The sequence below is a fragment of the Eumetopias jubatus genome, unplaced genomic scaffold, assembly GCF_037043125.1.
Source record: "Eumetopias jubatus isolate StellerSeaLion01/CBP00866 unplaced genomic scaffold, mEumJub1_p1.0 scaffold_13, whole genome shotgun sequence".
NCBI lineage: Eukaryota > Metazoa > Chordata > Mammalia > Carnivora > Otariidae > Eumetopias > Eumetopias jubatus.
In genome coordinates this window covers 14,397,110-14,417,703 of record NW_028274819.1, presented here as the reverse complement: position 1 = coordinate 14,417,703, position 20,594 = coordinate 14,397,110, and the positions used below count along the sequence as shown (strand labels likewise).

The 20,594-nt window shown below is 35.8% G+C and overlaps 2 protein-coding genes across 2 annotated transcripts; both read left to right on the top strand.

The window, feature by feature from the left end:
* The first annotated feature begins 8,009 nt into the window (after positions 1-8,009).
* LOC114215432 (olfactory receptor 1165-like) lies at positions 8,010-8,960 on the top strand. Its single transcript, XM_028111428.2, has one exon. The coding sequence runs from the start codon at positions 8,010-8,012 to the stop codon at positions 8,958-8,960; it is 951 nt and encodes a 316-aa protein (XP_027967229.2).
* A 9,867-nt stretch (positions 8,961-18,827) lies between these two features.
* LOC114215433 (olfactory receptor 5D13-like) lies at positions 18,828-19,778 on the top strand. The gene is given in 1 exon segment (XM_028111429.2): positions 18,828-19,778. A coding segment is annotated over 1 exon segment (951 nt).
* Positions 19,779-20,594: the final 816 nt, after the last annotated feature.

Below are 20,594 nucleotides of genomic sequence, written 5' to 3'. Positions count from 1 at the left end.
AGAAATATTGCAAGGGGTCCTCTAAGCAAAGAGAGAGCCTAAAAGCAGCGTAGATCAGAAAGGAACACAGACAATATACAGTAACAGTCACCTTACAGGTAATACAATGGCACTAAATTCATACCTTTCAATAGTTACCCTGAATGTAAATGGACTACATGCCCCAATCAAAAGACACAGGCTATCAGATTGGATTAAAAAACAAGACCCATCCATATGCTGTCTGCAAGAGACTCATTTTAGAACCAAAGACACCCCCAGATTGAAAGTGAGGGGGTGGAAAACCATTTACCATGCTAATGGACCCCAAAAGAAAGCTGGGGTGGCAATCCTTATATCAGACAAATTAGATTTTAAAACAAAGACTGTAATAAGAGATGAGGAAGGACACTATATCCTACTTAAAGGGTCTATCCAACAAGAAGATCTAACAATTGTAAATATCTATGCCCGTAACATGGGATCAGCCAATTATATAAGGCAATTAATAACAAAAGCGAAGAAAAACATTGACAACAATAGAATAATAGTGGGGGACTTTAACACCCCCCTGACTGAAATGGACAGATCATCTAAGCAAAAGATCAACAAGGAAATAAAGACTTTAAATGACACACTGGACCAAATGGACTTCACAGACATATTCAGAACATTCCATCCCAAAGCAACGGAATACACATTCTTCTCTAGTGGCCATGGAACATTCTCCAGAATTGATCACATCCTAGGTCACAAATCAGGTCTCAACCAGTACCAAAAGATTGGGATTATTTCCTGCATATTTTCAGACCACAATGCTTTGAAACTAGAACTCAATCACAAGAGGAAAGTCGGAAAGAACTCAAATACATGGAGGCTAAAGAGCATCCTACTAAAGAATGAATGGGTCAACCAGGAAATTAAAGAAGAATTAAAAAAATTCATGGAAACCAATGAAAATGAAAACACAAGTGTTCAAAATCTTTGAGATACAGCAAAGGCAGTCCTGAGAGGAAAGTATATAGCAATACAAGCCTTTCTCAAGAAACAAGAAAGGTCTCAAATACACAACCTAACCCTACACCTAAAGGAGCTGGAGAAAGAACAGCAAATAAAGCCTAAACCCAGCAGGAGAAGAGAAATAATAAAGATCAGAGCCGAAATCAATGAAATAGAAACCAAAAGAACAGTAGAACAGATCAACGAAACTAGGAGCTGGTTCTTGGAAAGAATTAACAAGATTGATAAACCCCTGGCCAGACTGATCCAAAAGAAAAGAGAAATGACCCAAATCAACAAAATCATGAACGAAAGAGGAGAGATCACAACCAACACCAAAGAAATACAAACAATTATAAGAACATATTATGAGCAACTCTATGCCAGCAAATTAGATAACCTGGAAGAAATGGGTACATTCCTAGAGATGTCTCAACTACCAAAATTGAATCAGGAAGAAATAGAAAACCTGAACAGACCTATAGCCACTAAGGAAATTGAAGCAGTCATCAAAAATCTCCCAAGAAACAAAAGCCTAGGGCCAGATGGCTTCCCAGGGAATTCCATCAAACATTTAAAGAAGAATTAATACCTATTCTACTGAAACTGTTCCAAAAAATAGAAATGGAAGGAAAACTTCCAAACATATTTTATGAGGCCACCATTATCTTGATCCCAAAACCAGACAAAGACCCCATCAAAAAGGAGAATTACAGACCAATATCCTTGATGAACATGGATGCAAAAATTCTCACCAAAATACTAGCCAATAGGCTCCAACAGTACATTAAAAGGATTATTCACCACGACCAAGTGGGATTTATCCCTGGGCTGCAAGGATGGTTCAACATCCACAAATCAGTCAACGTGATACAATACATTAACAAAAGAAAGAATAAGAATCATATGATCCTCTCAATAGATGCAGAAAAAGCATTTGATAAAGAACAGCATCCTTTCTTGTTCAAAACTCTTCAGAGTATAGGGATAGAGGGTACATACCTCAATATCATAAAAGCCATCTATGAAAAACCTACAGCGAATATCATTCTCAATGGGGAAAAGCTGAGAGCTTTTCCCCTAAGGTCAGGAACGCGGCAGGGATGTCGACTCTCACCACTGCGATTCAACATAGTATTAGAAGTCCTAGCCACAGCAATCAGACAACAAAAAGAAATCAAAGGCATCCAAATCGGCAAAGAGGAAGTCAAACTCTCACTCTTTGCAGATGATATGATACTTTATGTGGAAAACCCAAAAGACTCCACCCCAAAACTGCTAGAACTCATACAGGAATTCAGTCAAGTAGCAGGCTATAAAATCAATGCACAGAAATCAGTGGCATTCCTATACACCAACAACAAGACAGAAGAGAGACAAATCAAGGAGTCGATCCCATTTACAATTGCACCCAAAATCATAAGATACCTAGGAATAAATTTAACCAAAGAGGCAAAGGATCTGTGCTCAGAAAACTATAAAATACTCATGAAAGAAATTGAAGAAGACACAAAGAAATGTAAAAACGTTCCATGCTCATGGATTGGGAGAATCAACATTGTGAAGATGTCAGTGCTACCTAGAGCAATCTACACATTCAGTGCAATCCCCATCAAAATACCATCCACTTTTTTCAAAGAAATGGAACAAATAATCCTAAAATTTGTATGGAACCAGAAGAGACCCCGAATAGCCAGAGGAATTTTGAAAAAGAAAAGCAAAGCTGGCGGCATCACAATTCCGCACTTCCAGCTCTATTACAAAGCTGTCATCATCCAGACAGTATGGTACTGGCACAAAAACAGATACATAGATCAATGCAACAGAATCGAGAGCCCAGAAATCGACCCTCAACTCTATGGTCAACTCATCTTCTACAAAGCGGGAAAGAATGTTCAATGGCAAAAAGACAGTCTCTTCAACAAATGGTGTTGGGAAAATTGGACAGCCACATGCAGAAGAAAGAAACTGGACCATTTCCTTACACCACACACAAAAATAGACTCCAAATGGTTGAAAGACCTAAACGTGAGACAGGAGTCCATCAAAATCCTAAAGGAGAACACAGGTAGCAACCTCTTCGACCTCAGCTGCAGCAACTTCTTCCTAGAAACATCGCCAAAGGCAGGGGAAGCAAGGGCAAAAATGATCTATTGGGATTTCATCAAGATAAAAAGCTTTTGCACAGCGAAAGAAACAGTCCACAAAACCAAAAGACAACCCGACAGAATGGGAGAAGATATTTGCAAATGACATATCAGTTAAAGGGCTAGTATCCAAAATCTATAAAGAATTTATCCAACTCAACACCCAAAGAACAAATAATCCAATCAGGAAATGGGCAGAAGACGTGAACAGAGATTTTTCCAAAGAAGACATCCAAATGGCCAACAGACACATGAAAAAGTGCTCAACATCGCTGGGCATCAGGGAAATCCAAATCAAAACCTCAATGAGATACCACTTCACACCAGTCAGAATGGCTAAAATTAACAAGTCAGGAAACGACAGATGTTGGCGGGATGTGGAGAAAGGGGAACCCTCCTACACTGTCGGTGGGAATGCAAGCTGGTGCAACCCCTCTGGAAAACAGTATGGAGGTTCCTCAAACAGTTGAAAATAGAGCTACCCTATGACCCAGCAATTGCACTACTGGGTATTTACCCCAAAGATACAAAGGTAGGGATCCAAAGGGGTACATTCACCCCGATGTTTATAGAAGCAATGTCCACAATAGCCAAACTGTGGAAAGAGCCAAGATGTCCATCGACAGATGAATGGATAAAGAAGAGGTGGTATATATACACAATGGAATATTATGCAGCCATCAAAAGGAATGAGATCTTGCCATTTGCAACGACATGGATGGAACTGGAGGGTGTTATGCTGAGTGAAATAAGTCAATCAGAGAAAGACATGTATCATATGACCTCACTGATATGAGGGATTCTTAATCTCAGGAAACAAACTGAGGGTTGCTGGAGTGGTGGGGGGTGGGAGGGATGGGGTGGCTGGGTGATAGACATTGGGTCGGGTATGTGCTATGGCGAGCGCTGTGAATTGTGCAAGACTGTTGAATCACAGATCTGTACTTCTGAAACAAATAATGCAACCTATGTTAAGAAAAAAGAAAAAGAAGAAGATAGCAGGAGGGGAAGAATGAAGGGGAGTAAGTCAGAGGGGGAGATGAGCAATGAGAGACGATGGACTCTGAAAAACAAACTGAGGGTTCTACAGGGGAGGGAGGTGGGGGAATGGGTTAGCCTGATGATGGGTATTAAAGAGGACACATTCTGCGTGGAGCACTGGGTGTTATGCACAAACAATGAATCATGGAACACTATATCAAAAACTAATGATGTAATATATGATTAACATAACAATAAAAAATTTAAAAAAAAATTTAAAAAAAGCAAAGGCAAATTAAGATTTTATGTTGATAGGTTACAAATAGACATAATTGGGAATCCCAGATTCAGTGAAAAATCTAAAATTCAAAGGAGTCCAGGACATAAATTCTTTTCCAAATATGCACTGCAAAAACATTTAGAACTCAAAATTCATACTATTCCCATGGAGATTAATTAACAGCATTAGACAATTAAGATGGAAGGAAGCTGGTTATTTTGTGGAGGCCTTAACCAAGTGCAGGATTTGTTCCCAGATATTTTAAAGTCAGACCTCAGTTAAGACATTTACACTAAACATTAAATGAGCTAGCATAGTGTTATTACCTACATTATGTAGATGATAGAATTGAGGCCCATAAAATTAAACCATTTGTGAAAGGTGCTTATGTGATACGTGATGTAGGTTGAATCTGAACTAATGGGATTTGTTTCCTAAACCCATGTTCTCTATAAAATAGCAGGATGTGAGGCTGCCTTTTCTCCACTCATTCAAATTAGACCCTTCTGAATGAGGAGAACAAAGAAGGTTGATAGTAGAGTTTTATAAGAAAAGTTTCTGGTAAGAAAGTGGGGGGGTGTCTGGGTGGCTTGGTCAGTTGGGCAAATGTCTTCAGCTCAGGTCATGATTGCCTGATCCTGGGATGGAGCCCTGTGTCCGCCTCCTTGCTCAGCAGGGAGTCTGCTTCTCCCTCTGCCTCTGCCCCTCTCCCAGCTCGTGCTCATACAGACTCTCTCTCTCAAATAAATAAAGAAAATCTTAAAAAAAAGAAAAGGTAAGTGGGATATTTTATTTTCATTTTTCTGTGCTGTGAACAAGGATATAGTTTCTTTATTTAACCCCAGTCATACTCCCAGATACCAAGCTAAGTTAGTTAAAAACAATACCCAAATTGCTTTGATAAAATCATCACCATAACACCATAAAAGCAATGTATAACATTACCATTTCCATTTTTCCATTCTTTATATAACACCATAACATTATCTTAACAATTATTATCTTCTTTATGCATTTTTGTACCTGTATACTTTGTGAACCAGCAAATATACATATTTATGATATGTATATATACATATATATGTGTGAACTAACAAATATATATATATATATATATCACATAAACAATGTGAGCCTGACCCTTGAAAGGATTGTGGTTTGGGTGAAGAAGTCTCACATTCATTGTAAGTGACCTTGCATTCTTCTAGGTTGTTAAGAAATCCTGTGATTCTTTCATTTAAAGTTTATGTGGGGTACATGGGAATACAACACGTGCACTCTTCAGAAGTGAAGGTGAAAGAATATTTACCAAAACTTTAACAAATAGCCCCAATAATAAAATGAATGGGATGGGCTCTGGTGATTGGTAATATGAATGGAACATGAAGGCATTCTGGGCAGACAGAGTGGCCTGAGGAAAGGCAAGAAGTAATGTTGTCTTTAGCAATTCAGTTAGACTGAAAGGCCATGCAAACAATGAAGAGAAGAAAGGAGTCAACAACAGTGCATGAAATTTAATAATAAATGCACAACCCTCAACTTTGAACATTCCAAGTGCACATTCCAAGTCTGGGATTTGTTGCTTACTGGTAAATCCTGGACAAAGCTTGGCAGGGCATTAAATTGACCTAACGCAGTTCAAATATTTGACTACAGGACTCCGGCATTATTATTAGATATATAGCAAGTGAAAGCAGATTGCTGAGTTCATTGCCTTTTGGCATGACAAGATATCCCTGAAAAGATCAGTTTAGTTCTTCGCTTCAGTATTGCCTCAGAGGGGTCAATGCTATACCCAGAATATTGAATAGGTCCTCCGGAATATTTAGAAATCAGTGTGAGGATGAAAATGGAAAAACAAAACACAACAAAACAGAAAACCAACACTAAAAATGTTACCCAGAGAGTAAAAGAACAAGAGATCTATTTTAATGTCTTCAAATATTTGGAAGTCTCTTTATATAGAAGGTTAGCTTTAATTTCTGTGAATTCCAGAGAGAGAGAGACAGAGCCAGTTGGACCTTGAAAGCACCAGAAAATACAATAGGAAGAATACTACTCATGATAAATTTTCAAACAAAGAATTGACTACTTTGGTAAGTTCCACTGACAGACTTTGAAGAGAGACCATTAGATGTGAGGACAGGAGCTTTAATATAAGAAAGGAGCAGGGGAAGTATTACTAAAGAAGACTGTCCAAAAGACACATGAAAATACTCAGGAATTCTCTGCCTTTCAACTGTACCAAGTCTTGTCTTAATCTTGGTTTAAAGTCCCTACAAAGATGATGTAATGGTTTCCTCTAACATTCTGGCAGTAATAGCAGATCGTATCTCAGAATTCTTAACGTGCATGAACGTGACCCAATAAAAGCTATCTAAGTTCCTGAATTTAGAGAAGCCTTCTTTTTTTTTCTTTTTATCAATACATATAACTAAATACATGAAGTTCACAACAGGTCAACCCAGTCTTCTATGTAATGGAAAATGTGGTCACATAACGGATGCACTGTTCCTGGATTAATGGTAGCTTTAATGATGAGCTGTTGCTTGTAACAGACAAACCTAAAAGTTGTGTGAGTTCACCAAGATGACAGAAGCATATTTACTGTGTCTCCACCTCAACTTCTAGATTTAATCATGTGAAGGCTTTTTTAATTTAATCATGTGATTTGTATTATTTAAACTTTAAACTTAACAATATAAACAAAATATTTATATTTTTTAATCTAACACATTTTTTCCATTCTTCATGGATGACTACACATAGGCTTGCTGCATCAGAAAATCAGAAAAAGGTTTTCAGTTGTTGTAGTAAGAGATATTTCTTTTTCACATTTTTTCCATTTTAATAAACATGCACTACAGATTGCATAACCAACAGATGATACTTGATGTGAAACTTTCAAGACTATTTTCAAAACACTCCCTCAGAAAACAGTTTTAAATCATTGAGTATTTGAGCCTTAAAAATGATGATATGGTGGGGATGTAATTGACAGAACATAGTTATCAGTGGAATTTTTGACCAGACCACTTAGCCTCTTAAGTAGACGTTTTATGCACCCGTGATAATGGGATGCACCTACAATAGGTAAACATTCAGTACATCAATACAGATTTGTGACTGTCTGATGATATATTTTCTCCCAAAGAAATTTACTATTATGTTTTTTTAATGTATTAAAAGTGTTTAATCTTCCCAAAGCCACTTCTGCATGGTCATTTGACTACTAAGATATGCTCAATATATTTTCTGATTTTGCTCTTTGTCTCCTTTGTTCTCATATAATTCTATTTTTTCATGGGGGCATTCAATGCTGTAAGGATCATATATATTTACAGATCTTTTATAGTACATACTACTGATAAGTCCTATTTTTTTTCTTATTTTCCAGATGAGGAAAGTAAAGTACTGAAGGATACAGCAAATTGCACATAATCAAAAAGTCAGTAAATTGTCAAGACTCCAAAGTGAAGCAGAACACTCATGAGTACCCACTGACTGCATTACCCTCACTGGCTTACACTGACTTGTCCTGATTTCCTTTTACTCTTCCTTCTCAAATTCTTCTGCTCAATTCTCTTTTCTTCTCCTTTATTTATTTTTTAACATCAAGAGCCATGTCACTGGGTGAAGGAAATCAGAGCTCTGTGACCACATTCATCCTCCTGGGTTTCTCAGAATACCCACATCTCCAGACACCCCTCTTCCTGGTGTTCTTGACCATCTACACGGTCACTCTGGTGGGGAACCTGGGCATAATTGCGGTCATAAGGATCAATCCCAAACTCCACACGCCCATGTACTTTTTCCTCAGCCATCTATCCTTTTTGGATATTTGTTATTCCAGTGTCTTTACACCCAAACTGCTAGAAATCTTGGTCATGGAAGACAGAACTATCTCCTTCAAAGGATGCCTGGTGCAATTTTTCTTTGTTTGTGCATTTGTGATTACAGAAATGTTCATGTTAGCGGTTATGGCCTATGACCGGTTTGTGGCTGTTTGTAACCCTCTGCTCTACACAGTTGCTATGTCTCAGAAACTCTGTGCCCTCTTGGTAGCTGGAACCTATGCTTGGGGTGGAATATGTTCCTTGACACTCACATATTCTCTTTTGGAACTATCCTACTGTGGTTCCAACATTATAAATCACTTTGGCTGTGAGTATTCTGCCATCCTCTCTTTATCCTGTTCTGACCCCTACTTCAGTCAGATGACGTGTTTGGTCATTTCTACATTCAATGAGGCTTGTAGCCTGCTGATTATCCTGGCCTCCTATATATTTATAGTTGTCACCATTGTCAAGATGCCTACTACTGGTGGACTCCAGAAAGCCTTCTCCACCTGTGTCTCCCACCTGACCGCCATCACCATTTTCCATGGGATCATCCTTCTTCTCTACTGTGTGCCCAACTCCAAAAGCTCATGGCTCCTGGTCAAAGTGGCTACTGTGTTTTTTACTGTCATGATCCCCATGTTGAACCCCCTTATTTACAGCCTGAGGAACAAAGATGTGAAAGACACGGCCAGGAAGTTAATCATTACCAAACTGCTTTCTCACTCAATGTAATTTTGATTTTTACATACATGCACACACACACACACACACACACAAACACTTTTTATACATTGCATTGATTTTATTTATTTATTTATTATTTATTTATTCTGGGATAAATTTATAATTTATTTATTTATTAATTTTTTCTTCAAATAATTGGAGAAAATTTATTCAGAAAATTAGTTAATTTATATACAGCTGTGATTATTAAGTCTCACTGTACTTTAAGAAATCACTTGCAGGGATGCCTGAGTGGCTCAGTCAATCCCAGGATCCTGGGATCGAGTCCTGCATCGGGCTCCTTGCTCGGCGGGAGTCTGCTTCTCCCTTAGCCTCTGGCGCTGCCGTTCCCCTTGCTCGTGTTCTCTTTCTCTCTCTGACAAATAAATAAGTAAAGTCTAAAAAAAAAAAAAAAAGAAAGAAAGAAATCACTTGTAGGTTGAAAGAAAGAAAGAAAATTCTGCTCAAGTTCCACTCCCAGAGTGTAGTATGCTGAATAATGGTCCTCCAAGGAAGCCCTCATCCCAACTCCCAACTCTGTAAATATGTTGCCCTTCCATGTTCCCTTTCTCCCCTTTCTCCTTATTCTTCCCTTCCTCTCTCTCAAATCATGAAATATGACAAACATATAGAGAAGTAATTTTGACTAATTTCTCCGTGCGTTACCTTTTCCAAGAAAGTAAAGACAAAACATTATCAGCACTTTTCCAAAATACCCATGAGCACTTTCTAATCACTGCCTCTCCAGCACCACTCCATTGTGGAGTTTGTGGTTTTCAGAACTTTTTCTGTTTAGCTACAACTCCTAAGAACTAGTTATGATAGCATAAATGTTAACCTTGCCTCCTTTTGAAATTCATATAAGTGAAATCTTAGAGTATATATTCCATTTTATCAGACTTCTTTGGCTCAACATTTGTTTTAAATGGATGTTGAAGTTATTATCTGTAACAGTAGTTCATTTTCATTGCTGAAGAATGTTCCATAAAATAAATATGCCGTAGTTGGCTTATTTATACTATTAATGAACTTTTGGTTATTTCCTTTTCTTGGCCTTTATGAAAATGCTGCTAGAACATTTTGCACAGACATCTCCTGCCCGGCACATAAGCAAGCGCTCACTCTGTGGGATGTGTCTTATGTCTGAAAGTTCTGGATCACAGGGAGCTGGTTTCTTCTCTTTTATTAGATGCCATCAAACCATATTCCAAAGATGATGTATTAATTTAAATTTCCCCTATATTGTGTGTGATTTCTAATTACTGCCCATTCTTGCCAACATTTAATATCATCACACTAAATATGTTAATATCTTCAACGTTAGTAGGTGAGCAGTGGTATCTCACTTTGGTTATGTTTTAAATTCCTCTTAGTATCAATGCGGTTAAATTTCTTTTTTTTTAAGATTTATTTATTTATTTATTTGAGAGAGAGTAGGAGGAGGAGTAGGAGGAGGGGCAGAGGGAGAGAATCTTCGAGCAAACTCTCCACTGCAATCGCAGAGCTGACACAGGGCTCATTCTCAAGACCCATAAGATCATGACCTGAGCCGAAATCAAGAGTCAAACGCTTTAAGGAGGGCACGTGTGGTGATGAGCACTGCACCCAGTGCTAAGTTGTCCCAGATTTCATACATTATTATGTCTTTGATATTATATTCTATTTTCTCTTGGGTTCTAGATTTTGTTTTATTCCTTTTACACTGATTTTTAAATTTATTCTAAGATCAAACTGGAATTAAATTTTGGTGTGATATGAAAATTGGCTGACTTTATATTTTAACCTATGGATGTATATTTTCCCAGTAATATTTATTGCAAAATCACTCCATTAGCACTGGCCTATAGTGCCAGGTTTTTCATACAGTAAATGTTGCTATATGCATAGCATACAAGCTTTCTATATGCTTCTCTCTGTTTCATAGTCAGAAGTATACATAACTAATAAGAGATGGTATCCTGCAAAGCCAGTCCTGAAAAGTTATTCTTTCTTACAGAATAATTGAGATATCCTTTGATCCTTATCTTTCCAAACAAATTTTAGAATCATTCTTGTTTGGATTTAATATAGAATTACAGCAAAAGTATAGATCTATTTGGAAAGAAATGACACATTTTCATCCTTAGGTCCTCCAAATCATGAGCATGCTATATCTTTCTCTTTGTTTAGATTTACTTCAAGTTTTGCAATAGACATTTTACCACATTGTTGTTTGTAAAGTTCTTGCATATATTTTGTGAAATTAATCCCTGAGTGTGTGATCTTTTTCATACTATTTTAAATTTTATTTGTAAGATGTGTGTTATTTTTAGATCAGAATCTAATTTATAGTTAATTGATTTTACTTTGGGACACTCTACTAAAATCTCATGAAAATTTTATAATTTTTTGCAGATTAGTTTGGATTTTCAACATCCCTATCATATAATCTCTGATTAAATATATTCTGATTTTGCTGTTTCCAATATTATTCCTTTTAATTGCTTTTTTTGTTTGTTTTGTCTAACTACCTAAGAACGTCAGTGTAATTTTGAATAAACATAGTAAAAGTGGGTATCCTTGATTTCCTCACCTGACAAGGAAAACATTTAATATTTTATATTTAAAATGGTGTTTTCTAGGGGCATTTGCGTGGCTCGGTCAGTTAAGCATCTACCTTGGGTTCAGGTCATGATCCCAGGGACCTGGAATGGAGTCCTGCATCAGGATCCCTGCTCAGCAGGGAGTCTGTTTCTTCCTTTCCCTCTGCCCTACTTCCCCTCTCTTGCACTTTCTCTCTCAAATACATACATAAATAAATAAATACATAAATAAAATCTTTAAAAAACAAATAGAATTGTGTTTTCTGTAGGTTTTTTGTACATTCCTCCTTTTTCCAGATTAACAAAGTTATCTGCTTTATTTGTCTGTGTTTTTGTGATGTTTTGGTTTTTGAGAGTAGATGTGGAATTTCGTTAAGCTGCTTTTTCTTCATCTGAGTTCCTTTAATATTTTCATACGGCAACTTATATTTTTTGGATTTTCTAATATTAAATCAAGTGTTTTTTGTCCTGAGAACATGAATTTAAATATTATATAATAAATTATTATTTATATTAGTTGATTAGTTTGTGTCCATATTTTCACATTGCTGGTGAGTGTAGAAATTGGCAGAATTACTTTAGAGAACAATTTGGTAATAGCTATCCTAAGAAAATACACAGAGCAATACTACTGAGAATTTTTCCTAGAGATGCTTTGAAAAACAAAAGAAAGAGATATACAGTTGGATATTTTTGAAGTATTATTTATAATAGCAAAAGACTAAAGAATCTGAAATACCCATTAATATGTGTTTGGCTTATAAATTATTTTTTAAAAAAGATCATACCATATAGCCATTAAAAATGTTAAGTCATTTTTATATATACTCATATTGACAAAGTAAAGTGTTCCAGAAAAATTGAGCAAGAACCACACAGTAGTTCTATTTTAACATCACTTACGTAAGGAGAGCTTATGCATATCTCTGTATATATGAACATATAAATGTATTACTATTTCTTGATGATTCAAAACAAACAAATAAACAAAAATAGGTGGTAGGTGGAAAACCTGATGGGATGACAGGCAGAAGGGAGGGAGGGAGATTTCTTTATAACCTATCTTCGGAATCACATTAAGTAAATGTATTACCTAATGAAAGATCATTACAATTAATTCATCATAAATGGTTTTATTATAGAAATTGATGATTAAAAATGTTGGCATCATCTCTCAATTTTATAATCAACAAGGTATCTGCTTCTGCCATTCTCTTTCTTGTAGATTGATTGGTACAGATATATATAAATACACATTATACAGATAATAGATATAAACATATATTATATAATTGTGTTTTGAGTATTTCAATATTTACATATTTAATCTCTGTATTTCAGATTGTAAATATATTACATTACAGGTATCAGTATATGACTTTGAGAGCCAGATTATATTGAATTTGTAAAAAAAATGAACTAAAATTTCATTGAGATTCATCCTCACTCCTTTATTCCATAATTTTAGAAGAAATGCTATTGCTTTCTCTGAACGGTAATATGATGCATCACTTTTGCTTCAATAGTTATTTTAACGATTTCTGGCAATGTTCATATTTTACACTCTTAGCTTGTTTCATGAAATTATAAACTTTTGATCTGTTTTCAGGTTCTGGTTATTTTGTTGCTCATAATTAGGTTAGAATTTCAGAAATTTTCCATTGTGCTATATTGTGTGAAGAGTTACAGGGGGTTTCAAATCCTACAGAGAGTTAATGGTCTGGGGAATGGTCCAATTCCTACTTCTAATTAGCAACACAGGCTTGGAGTACTTACAATTACCAGATTGTTAATATCCAGAATGCAATTATCTTTATTAAAATCACATTCTATGACAAGGTAGACACTAGAATCTCATGCTAATTCCGTTTTTATTTCAAGAAACAACTGAGATAATATGTATAGAATTGCTTTGTAAATTGTAATTGTAATTTGCAAATATATATGGCTAAAATTATACTATGAGATATTTATTTTCTTCTTTTCATTTCACTAATATTGAATATATAACTAAGACAGATACTAACTAAGTAAAATACAGTGGGGGTTGACAATGGTTAGGGAGATACACAAGGAAAGCAATCAAATTAAAACACAACTTTAAGATAATTGCTATAATGAAATACTTCCATAGTCTGTTGTGGTTTTGTAGTATCTCTTCACGTGAAGGGCTGGAATTTGAATCCTGATTCTCCTTTTTAAAAAAAAAAAAGATTTTTTTTTTAAATTTATTCATTCGAGACAAAGAGATACAGAGAGAGAACATGAGCGGGGAAGAAGCAGAGCGAGGGGGAGAAGCAGGCCCCCCGCTGAGCAGGGAGCCCGATGTGGGGCTGGATCCCAGGACGCTGGGACCATGACCTGAGCCGAAGGCAGACGCTTAACCATCTGAGCCACCCAGGCGCCCCAAATCCTGATTCTTCTACATACCAATTTTGTGACCTAGAAAATTAGATTTTTTACGTTTAGTTCACTTCTTTGTTAAACATGCTCATTATTAGAAAATAGTATGTAGGTTTGAATTCACTGAATAAATTCTATTTTGTTAGTAATTAAGAGTTTGAAAATGTTAATTACTACTCCTTACACCTCCCACCCCCGATCCCACACCCACAGCTACAGACACTAAAAACAAAGTGGCCAACAGCGTAGCAAGATGATTCAGAGTGGAGGCAAATGTGGATGTTGAGAGGTTGCTTGTTACATTTATACTATTTCAGGTGATTTTGTCTTGGCAGCCATGGTTGTGGTGGTGGAGAGTGAATGAAAAGGGCCTATTAATGTGAATGTTGACATTTTAAAAATTAGTTTTAAAATATTTAATAATTTCCACTCTACAAAATAAATTGTAAAGATATTTAAGAGTTTCCATACAGTCCTTTCTCAATTATCCACATTGTTAACCTCAAATACAATTACCATGATGCATTTGTCAAATTTCCTGCAGAACATAAGAAACAATAAATAACAAAAAGGCAACCTATAGAATGCTAGAAAATATTTGCAAACCATATATCTGATAATGGATTAATCTCCAAAACTTACAATAATGAACTCATACAACTCAATAGCAAAAACAAACAAGCTAACAAACAAAAAAACAAAAAAACAGAAACAAGCAAACAAACAAAAAACAACTAGAAACCCAATTAGAAAGTTGGCTAAGGACTTAGTTTAGATATTCCTTCTAAGATATACAAACAGCCAATAGGTGTGCAAAAAAAAAATGCTTGATGTCACTTAATCATCAGGGAATGCAAATCAAAACAATAAGACTCACCTAAAACATATAGGTATGTGTGTGTGTGTGTGTGTGTGTGTGTGTGTGTGTGTGTGTGTGTGTGTATGACAAGTGTTGATGAGGATATGAAGAAATAAGAACCCTTATACACTGTTGATGGGAATGCAAAATGGTGCAGTTGGTATGGAAAACAGTATAGAGGTTCTTCACAAAATCAAAAATTTAACGAATATGTGATCCAATAATCCTACTTCTCGATATTTATCCAAAAGAATTGAAATCAAGATTTCAAAAATGTATCAGCATTGGCATGTTCATTGCAGAACCATTCACAATGGTCAAGATGCAGAAACAGCCAAAATGTCCACGGACAGATCAATGGATAAAGAAAATGTGGTATAGATACGCAATGGGGTACAATTCAGCCTTAAAAATAAAGGAAATTTCCACAATATGTGACCACAAGGATGAACTCTAAAGACATTATGTAAGTGAAATAAGTGAGTCACAGAAAATAAATTCCACTTATATGAGGTATATAAAACAACCAAATTCTTGGAATCAGAGTGTGGAATGATAGTTGTTAGGGACTGGGGGAAGGGGAGAAGGGGAGTTACAAATCAGTGGCTATAAAGTTACAGATGAGGAAGTGCTAGAGATCAGCTGTACAAAATCGTATTTGTAGTCAACAATATTGTATTCTACACTTAAAAATCTCTTAACAAGGTAGATGTCACATTAAGTATTATTACCATGATAAAATGAAAAATTTGAAAAGAAACTTTAGTACATTACAGGACGGCCTGGGTGTCTCAGTTGGTTGAGCTTCCAACTCTTGATTTTAGCTCAGGTCATGATCACGAGGTAGTGAGACTGAGCCCGAGTCAGGCTCCACACTCAGTGTTGAGTCTGCTTGAGATTCTCTCTCCCTCTCCCTTTGCTTCTCCACCTGCAGGTGCACACTCGTTCTCTCTCTCTCTCAATCAATCAATAAAATCTTTTTAAAAAGAAGCATTAGTACATTATGATCGCTAAAATCTAAATTTTATATAGAATCTTTTTTTTTTTTTTTTCCAACAGTGCTCTCTTTCTTGTCTGAGGTCCAATCCAGGCTACCGCATTGCATGTAATTATTGTGTGTCTTCAGTCTACTTTGGTCTGTGACAGTTTTTCATTCTTTTCTTGTTCTTCTTGACTCTGACAATCCTAAGGAATAGTGACTAGGTATCCTGTAAAATGCTTCCAAATATGAGTTTGTGTAATGATTTTCTCATTTTAAGCTGGGATTATGGGTTTGGGGGAAGAATACAATAGAAGTGAAACCTTTCTCATCACATCATATCCGGGAGTAAATGATATCCTCATTATATCACAAATGATGGTCACCTTCATCCTTTTGCTTAAGGTAATGTTGACCAAGTATTCCACACTAATGTGGAATTTGAAACACAGTTGAGTTAATAACAGCTATATTTCTGGAGCACTGGGTGTTATACACAAACAATGAATCTTGGAACACTACATCAAAAACTAATGATGTAATGTATGGTGATTAACATAACATAATAAAAAAATTAAAAAACACAGCTATCTCTGTATTGTTCTCTTTTCTTATTTCGAACTCAACAGTTCATGTGTTCTTCAATTAATACATATTATTTCAGGTGCTCCTGTGTGGCTCAGTTAGTTAAGACTCTGCCTTTGGCTCAGGTCGTGGTCGCAGGGTCTTGGGATATAGCCCCTCATTGGGCTCCCTGCTCATCAGGGAGTCTGCCCCTGCCTCTCCCTCTGCCTCTCATCTCATTCTCTCTCTCATGCTCTCTCTCTCTCAAATAAATAAATAAAACATTTTAAAAATAAAAAATACATATTATTTCAATAATTCAATATCTAAAAGCAATTAGCGGAATAGATGTAGTGATGTAATTATCCTTAGGTCTTTCAAAGGAAATGCATATGCCACAATGACACAAGAGACAGTGTTTCAACCGATTGTATGATTTGTGGTGCACTGAGGAACACTCCAATTATAATCCTCTGTAGTCTATAACTTCATAATCATGGAGGCAGATATAAGACCCAGAGTTTGGCAGAGTTTAGATTGTGGATTCAACTTTCAAGTTTTTTCTTTGTATTTCTTAAGATTTCTTATGTCCTGGAAATAAAATGCCAGCATTACTGGCATACCTATTGAAATTTACTGCTACTTTATTTCAAACCTCAAGCCTGTTTCTATTTTTAAAGAATGTTTTATTACTAAGAAGAAAAATGTCCGTGATTCATTAATCATAAGAAGAAATTCTCAGTAAAGTAAATAAGAAATTCTGGTTTCAGCTCAGTTCATTTGGTAGCTTTCAATTTAGGTGGGAAACATGGAGCTCCAGCTCATATAGATTATTCCAAAAAAATTTTTTTTACCTTTTTGAGGTCAGAGATATTTTAATTTTCACTCACAAGGCATGAAGTGTTTCTGAGAACTAAATTCTGTATTACAGAAACTGGTAACAGTGAGCAATGGGGAAGTCACAGAAAATGATGGGGGTATTTGTTAATTTTATAATCCTGTAGGCCTAGTCTCAGTTTGAATACAGTCTTAATCCAATCCATTGATTTTCACCAAAATCTTTTGAAATTGGTAGCGTCGGGATATCAAGTCTTTTTCTGAGTATCTTTTTGTTATTGACCTCATAAATGTGCCACTAAGCCAGAAAAGTAGTAGTAATCTCCCTAATAAGCCAGGGTTTTGCTAATAGGTTCAAATGTTGAAGGTAACTCATTTATTAAAATATGCCGAACAATAACGTATGTTTACAATGTATCTATCTGGTCCCACTTGCTGTTGGAAAGAATATGCTGATGATGGCTGCTCTAGGTGTAGGGTTGCTTGTGGTACGTGTAAATGTAGGCAATCATGTTGAGTCTGAGACTGGTTCCAGGCAAAGCTCAGAAGATGGAACAGATAACTCATCTAATTCTGTTGCAGCCTCACGTCTAAATCTTGAGACTATTCATTTTATGTGCCTACTCCTCTTACTTCCTAATCTTCCTCAAGTTTGTTTCATCATAGGAGAGGGCTTACTTCTATTGGTCCAGAAAATGTGTAATTTTCATTGTATCAAAGAACAGATTTTGTATGGAGTTATTGTTAGTGAATGTGAGATACTTCTGTTCTATGTATATACTATTTACTTATATATTTATAAATTTATAATATATAACAAAATGAATGACCTAAGACACATTAATAAATAGCGAATGAAATATTAATTAAATTTAATTAATAAAATAATATATGTTGAGCAAAATGTCAATAAAAGACCTACAAAACTACCCCTGGAGGTAGTACACCCTTAGTGGAAGTTTTGATAGAAGCCAGATGATTATTTCATGAATAAGAGTCTGTAATGGATTCTCAAGCATTAGGTGGATGGCACAGACTAGATACATTTTAAGGTTTATTTCAAGTCATAAATTCCAGGGGTATTTAATTCTGTATAATGCCTAGAAAACATTGAATATGTAAAAAACAATTAATACTAAGATTTACATGGCACCATTTGCAATGCCAAGTGATCTTCATCTTTAGTAAAATTCTTAGAACCATAACAAAACACTCTGTGCCTCTTTTCTGGCTCTCTTGCCCCTGTTTTGTACAATTCCTTTTGTGCTCTAAATTTATATTTCAATTCAATAGCAATAATACTAGCAAGGGCTGAATTTTAAACAATAAAATGATTAATATATATATTTTCTATACCAGTGGTTCCCATAATTTAGCAGACATCAAAAACACCTGGAGAACTGGTTAAGTCAAGAATTGTGAGCCCTATTCTAGAGTTTCTGATTTAGAAAGTTGGTGATGGGGTTAGAGAATTTGCATCCCTAACAACTTCTCAGGCACTCATGCTGTTGCTGGTTTGGGGACCATACTTTGAGAGTCACTATTCTATGTTAACTTCACAGCAGCCTATGAAGCCTCTTTCTTCTCTGTTTCTCTCTTCCATTCAGTTCTACTTTTCAGAACTAACTTTGGTTCTTTATTCAACAGGAATCATGACGTTATCTGAAGGAAATCAAAGTATCATACCCACTTTTATTCTCTTGGGTTTTTCAGAATATCCAGCACTCCAGATTCTACTCTTCCTGGTTTTCTTGTCTATCTATATGGTCACTACTGTAGGAAATTTGGCCATGGTAATAATCATCAAGATCAATCCAAAACTCTACATGATCATGTACTTTTTCCTTAGTCACTTGTCCTTTATAGATTTCTGTTTTTCCACTGTAGTTACACCTAAATTGTTGGAGAACTTGATTGTGGAAGACAGAACGATCTCCCTCTCCGGTTGCCTTATGCAGTTTGGCTTTGCTTGCATATTTGGAGTAACAGAAACTTTTATGTTAGCAGCGAAGGCCTATGACCGTTTTGTGGCAGTTTGTAACCCCTTGCTCTATACCACAGCTATGTCTCAGAAGCTTTGAGCTTTCCTGGTGGCTGGGTCTTACTCATGGAGCATAGTGTGTTCTCTGACACTCACATATTTTCTTCTTGCTTTATCCTATTGTGAGTCTAGCATCATAAATAATTTTATCTGTGACCACTATGTAATTGTTTCTGTCTTCTGTTCGGACCCCTATATCAGCTAGTTGCTGTGTTTTATTATTGCCATATTCAATGAGGTGAGCAGCCTGATGATTATTCTGATGTCCTATATACTCAATTTTATCACTGTTAGGAGGATGCCTTCTGCGAGTGGGCTCCGGAAAACATTCTCCACCTGTGCCTTCCACCTGAGAGCCATCACCATCTTCCACGGGACCGTCTTTTTCTTTTACTGTATCCCTAAATCTAAAATGTCTTGGCTCATAGTTAAAGTGTCATCTGTGTTTTACACAGTGGTGATTCCCATGCTGAACCCCTTGAGCTACAGCCTTAGGAACAAAGACGTGAAAGACACATTCAGAAGATTAGTCGTCGCAAAATTGCTTTGTCACTCAATATAATATTGTTAGATTATTTAATTTCTGAAAAAAAAACTGATCTACTATGCTAGAGATTGTTCAACTCTTGTAGTGCAGTTGATGATTCAAATCACTTTCAACAGGCTATTAGTTAATATATCTATGGCAGTACATTTTATGATTATTGATTTTTCTGTACATTAATTTTAGTGAAATATCTCCAGACATGTAAACCAAAATTTAAAAAAAATAAAATTATTTGATCGTATTATGTAATATTTGTAAAGTTATTTTAAAATATTTTATCACTTAGTGTAATTTTATATGTATGTTTCCAAAATAAAACTAATTGCCCATTCATCAAATATGTGCAGGTCTAGAATGGTTCCCCTAGAATTGCAATCAGGCTGCTCCTCTTCCAGAGATGGTTTTAGCAGGTGTTTCAGTTCACTGCACCTTATACAGCAGCCGACCTTTTGCTATTTGTTATATTGAATGGCAGAAGTTGACTTTTATTTGAGAAAATTTAAACGGACCCAAGCATATCTGGTCCTTTAAATTTCACCAAACGGTCATTATAATTCAATGGAAAAAGGATGATTTTTAAAAAGCATTGCAGAAAGAGACTAGGTATCCATATGGATAAAGGAGGCTTAACTCTTACCTCACACCACACACAGACATTAACTTGAATTCAATGAAATGGATCCCAGTTCTAAGCATAAAAATTAAAACTAGAAAATTTTAGAATAAAATACAAAAAATATCGTTTGAAATTTGGGGTGCAAATTTTTTTTTAGCTAAAACACAAAAAGGATGGATCCTCTAAAAACTGATAAAAAGAACTTCATCAACATA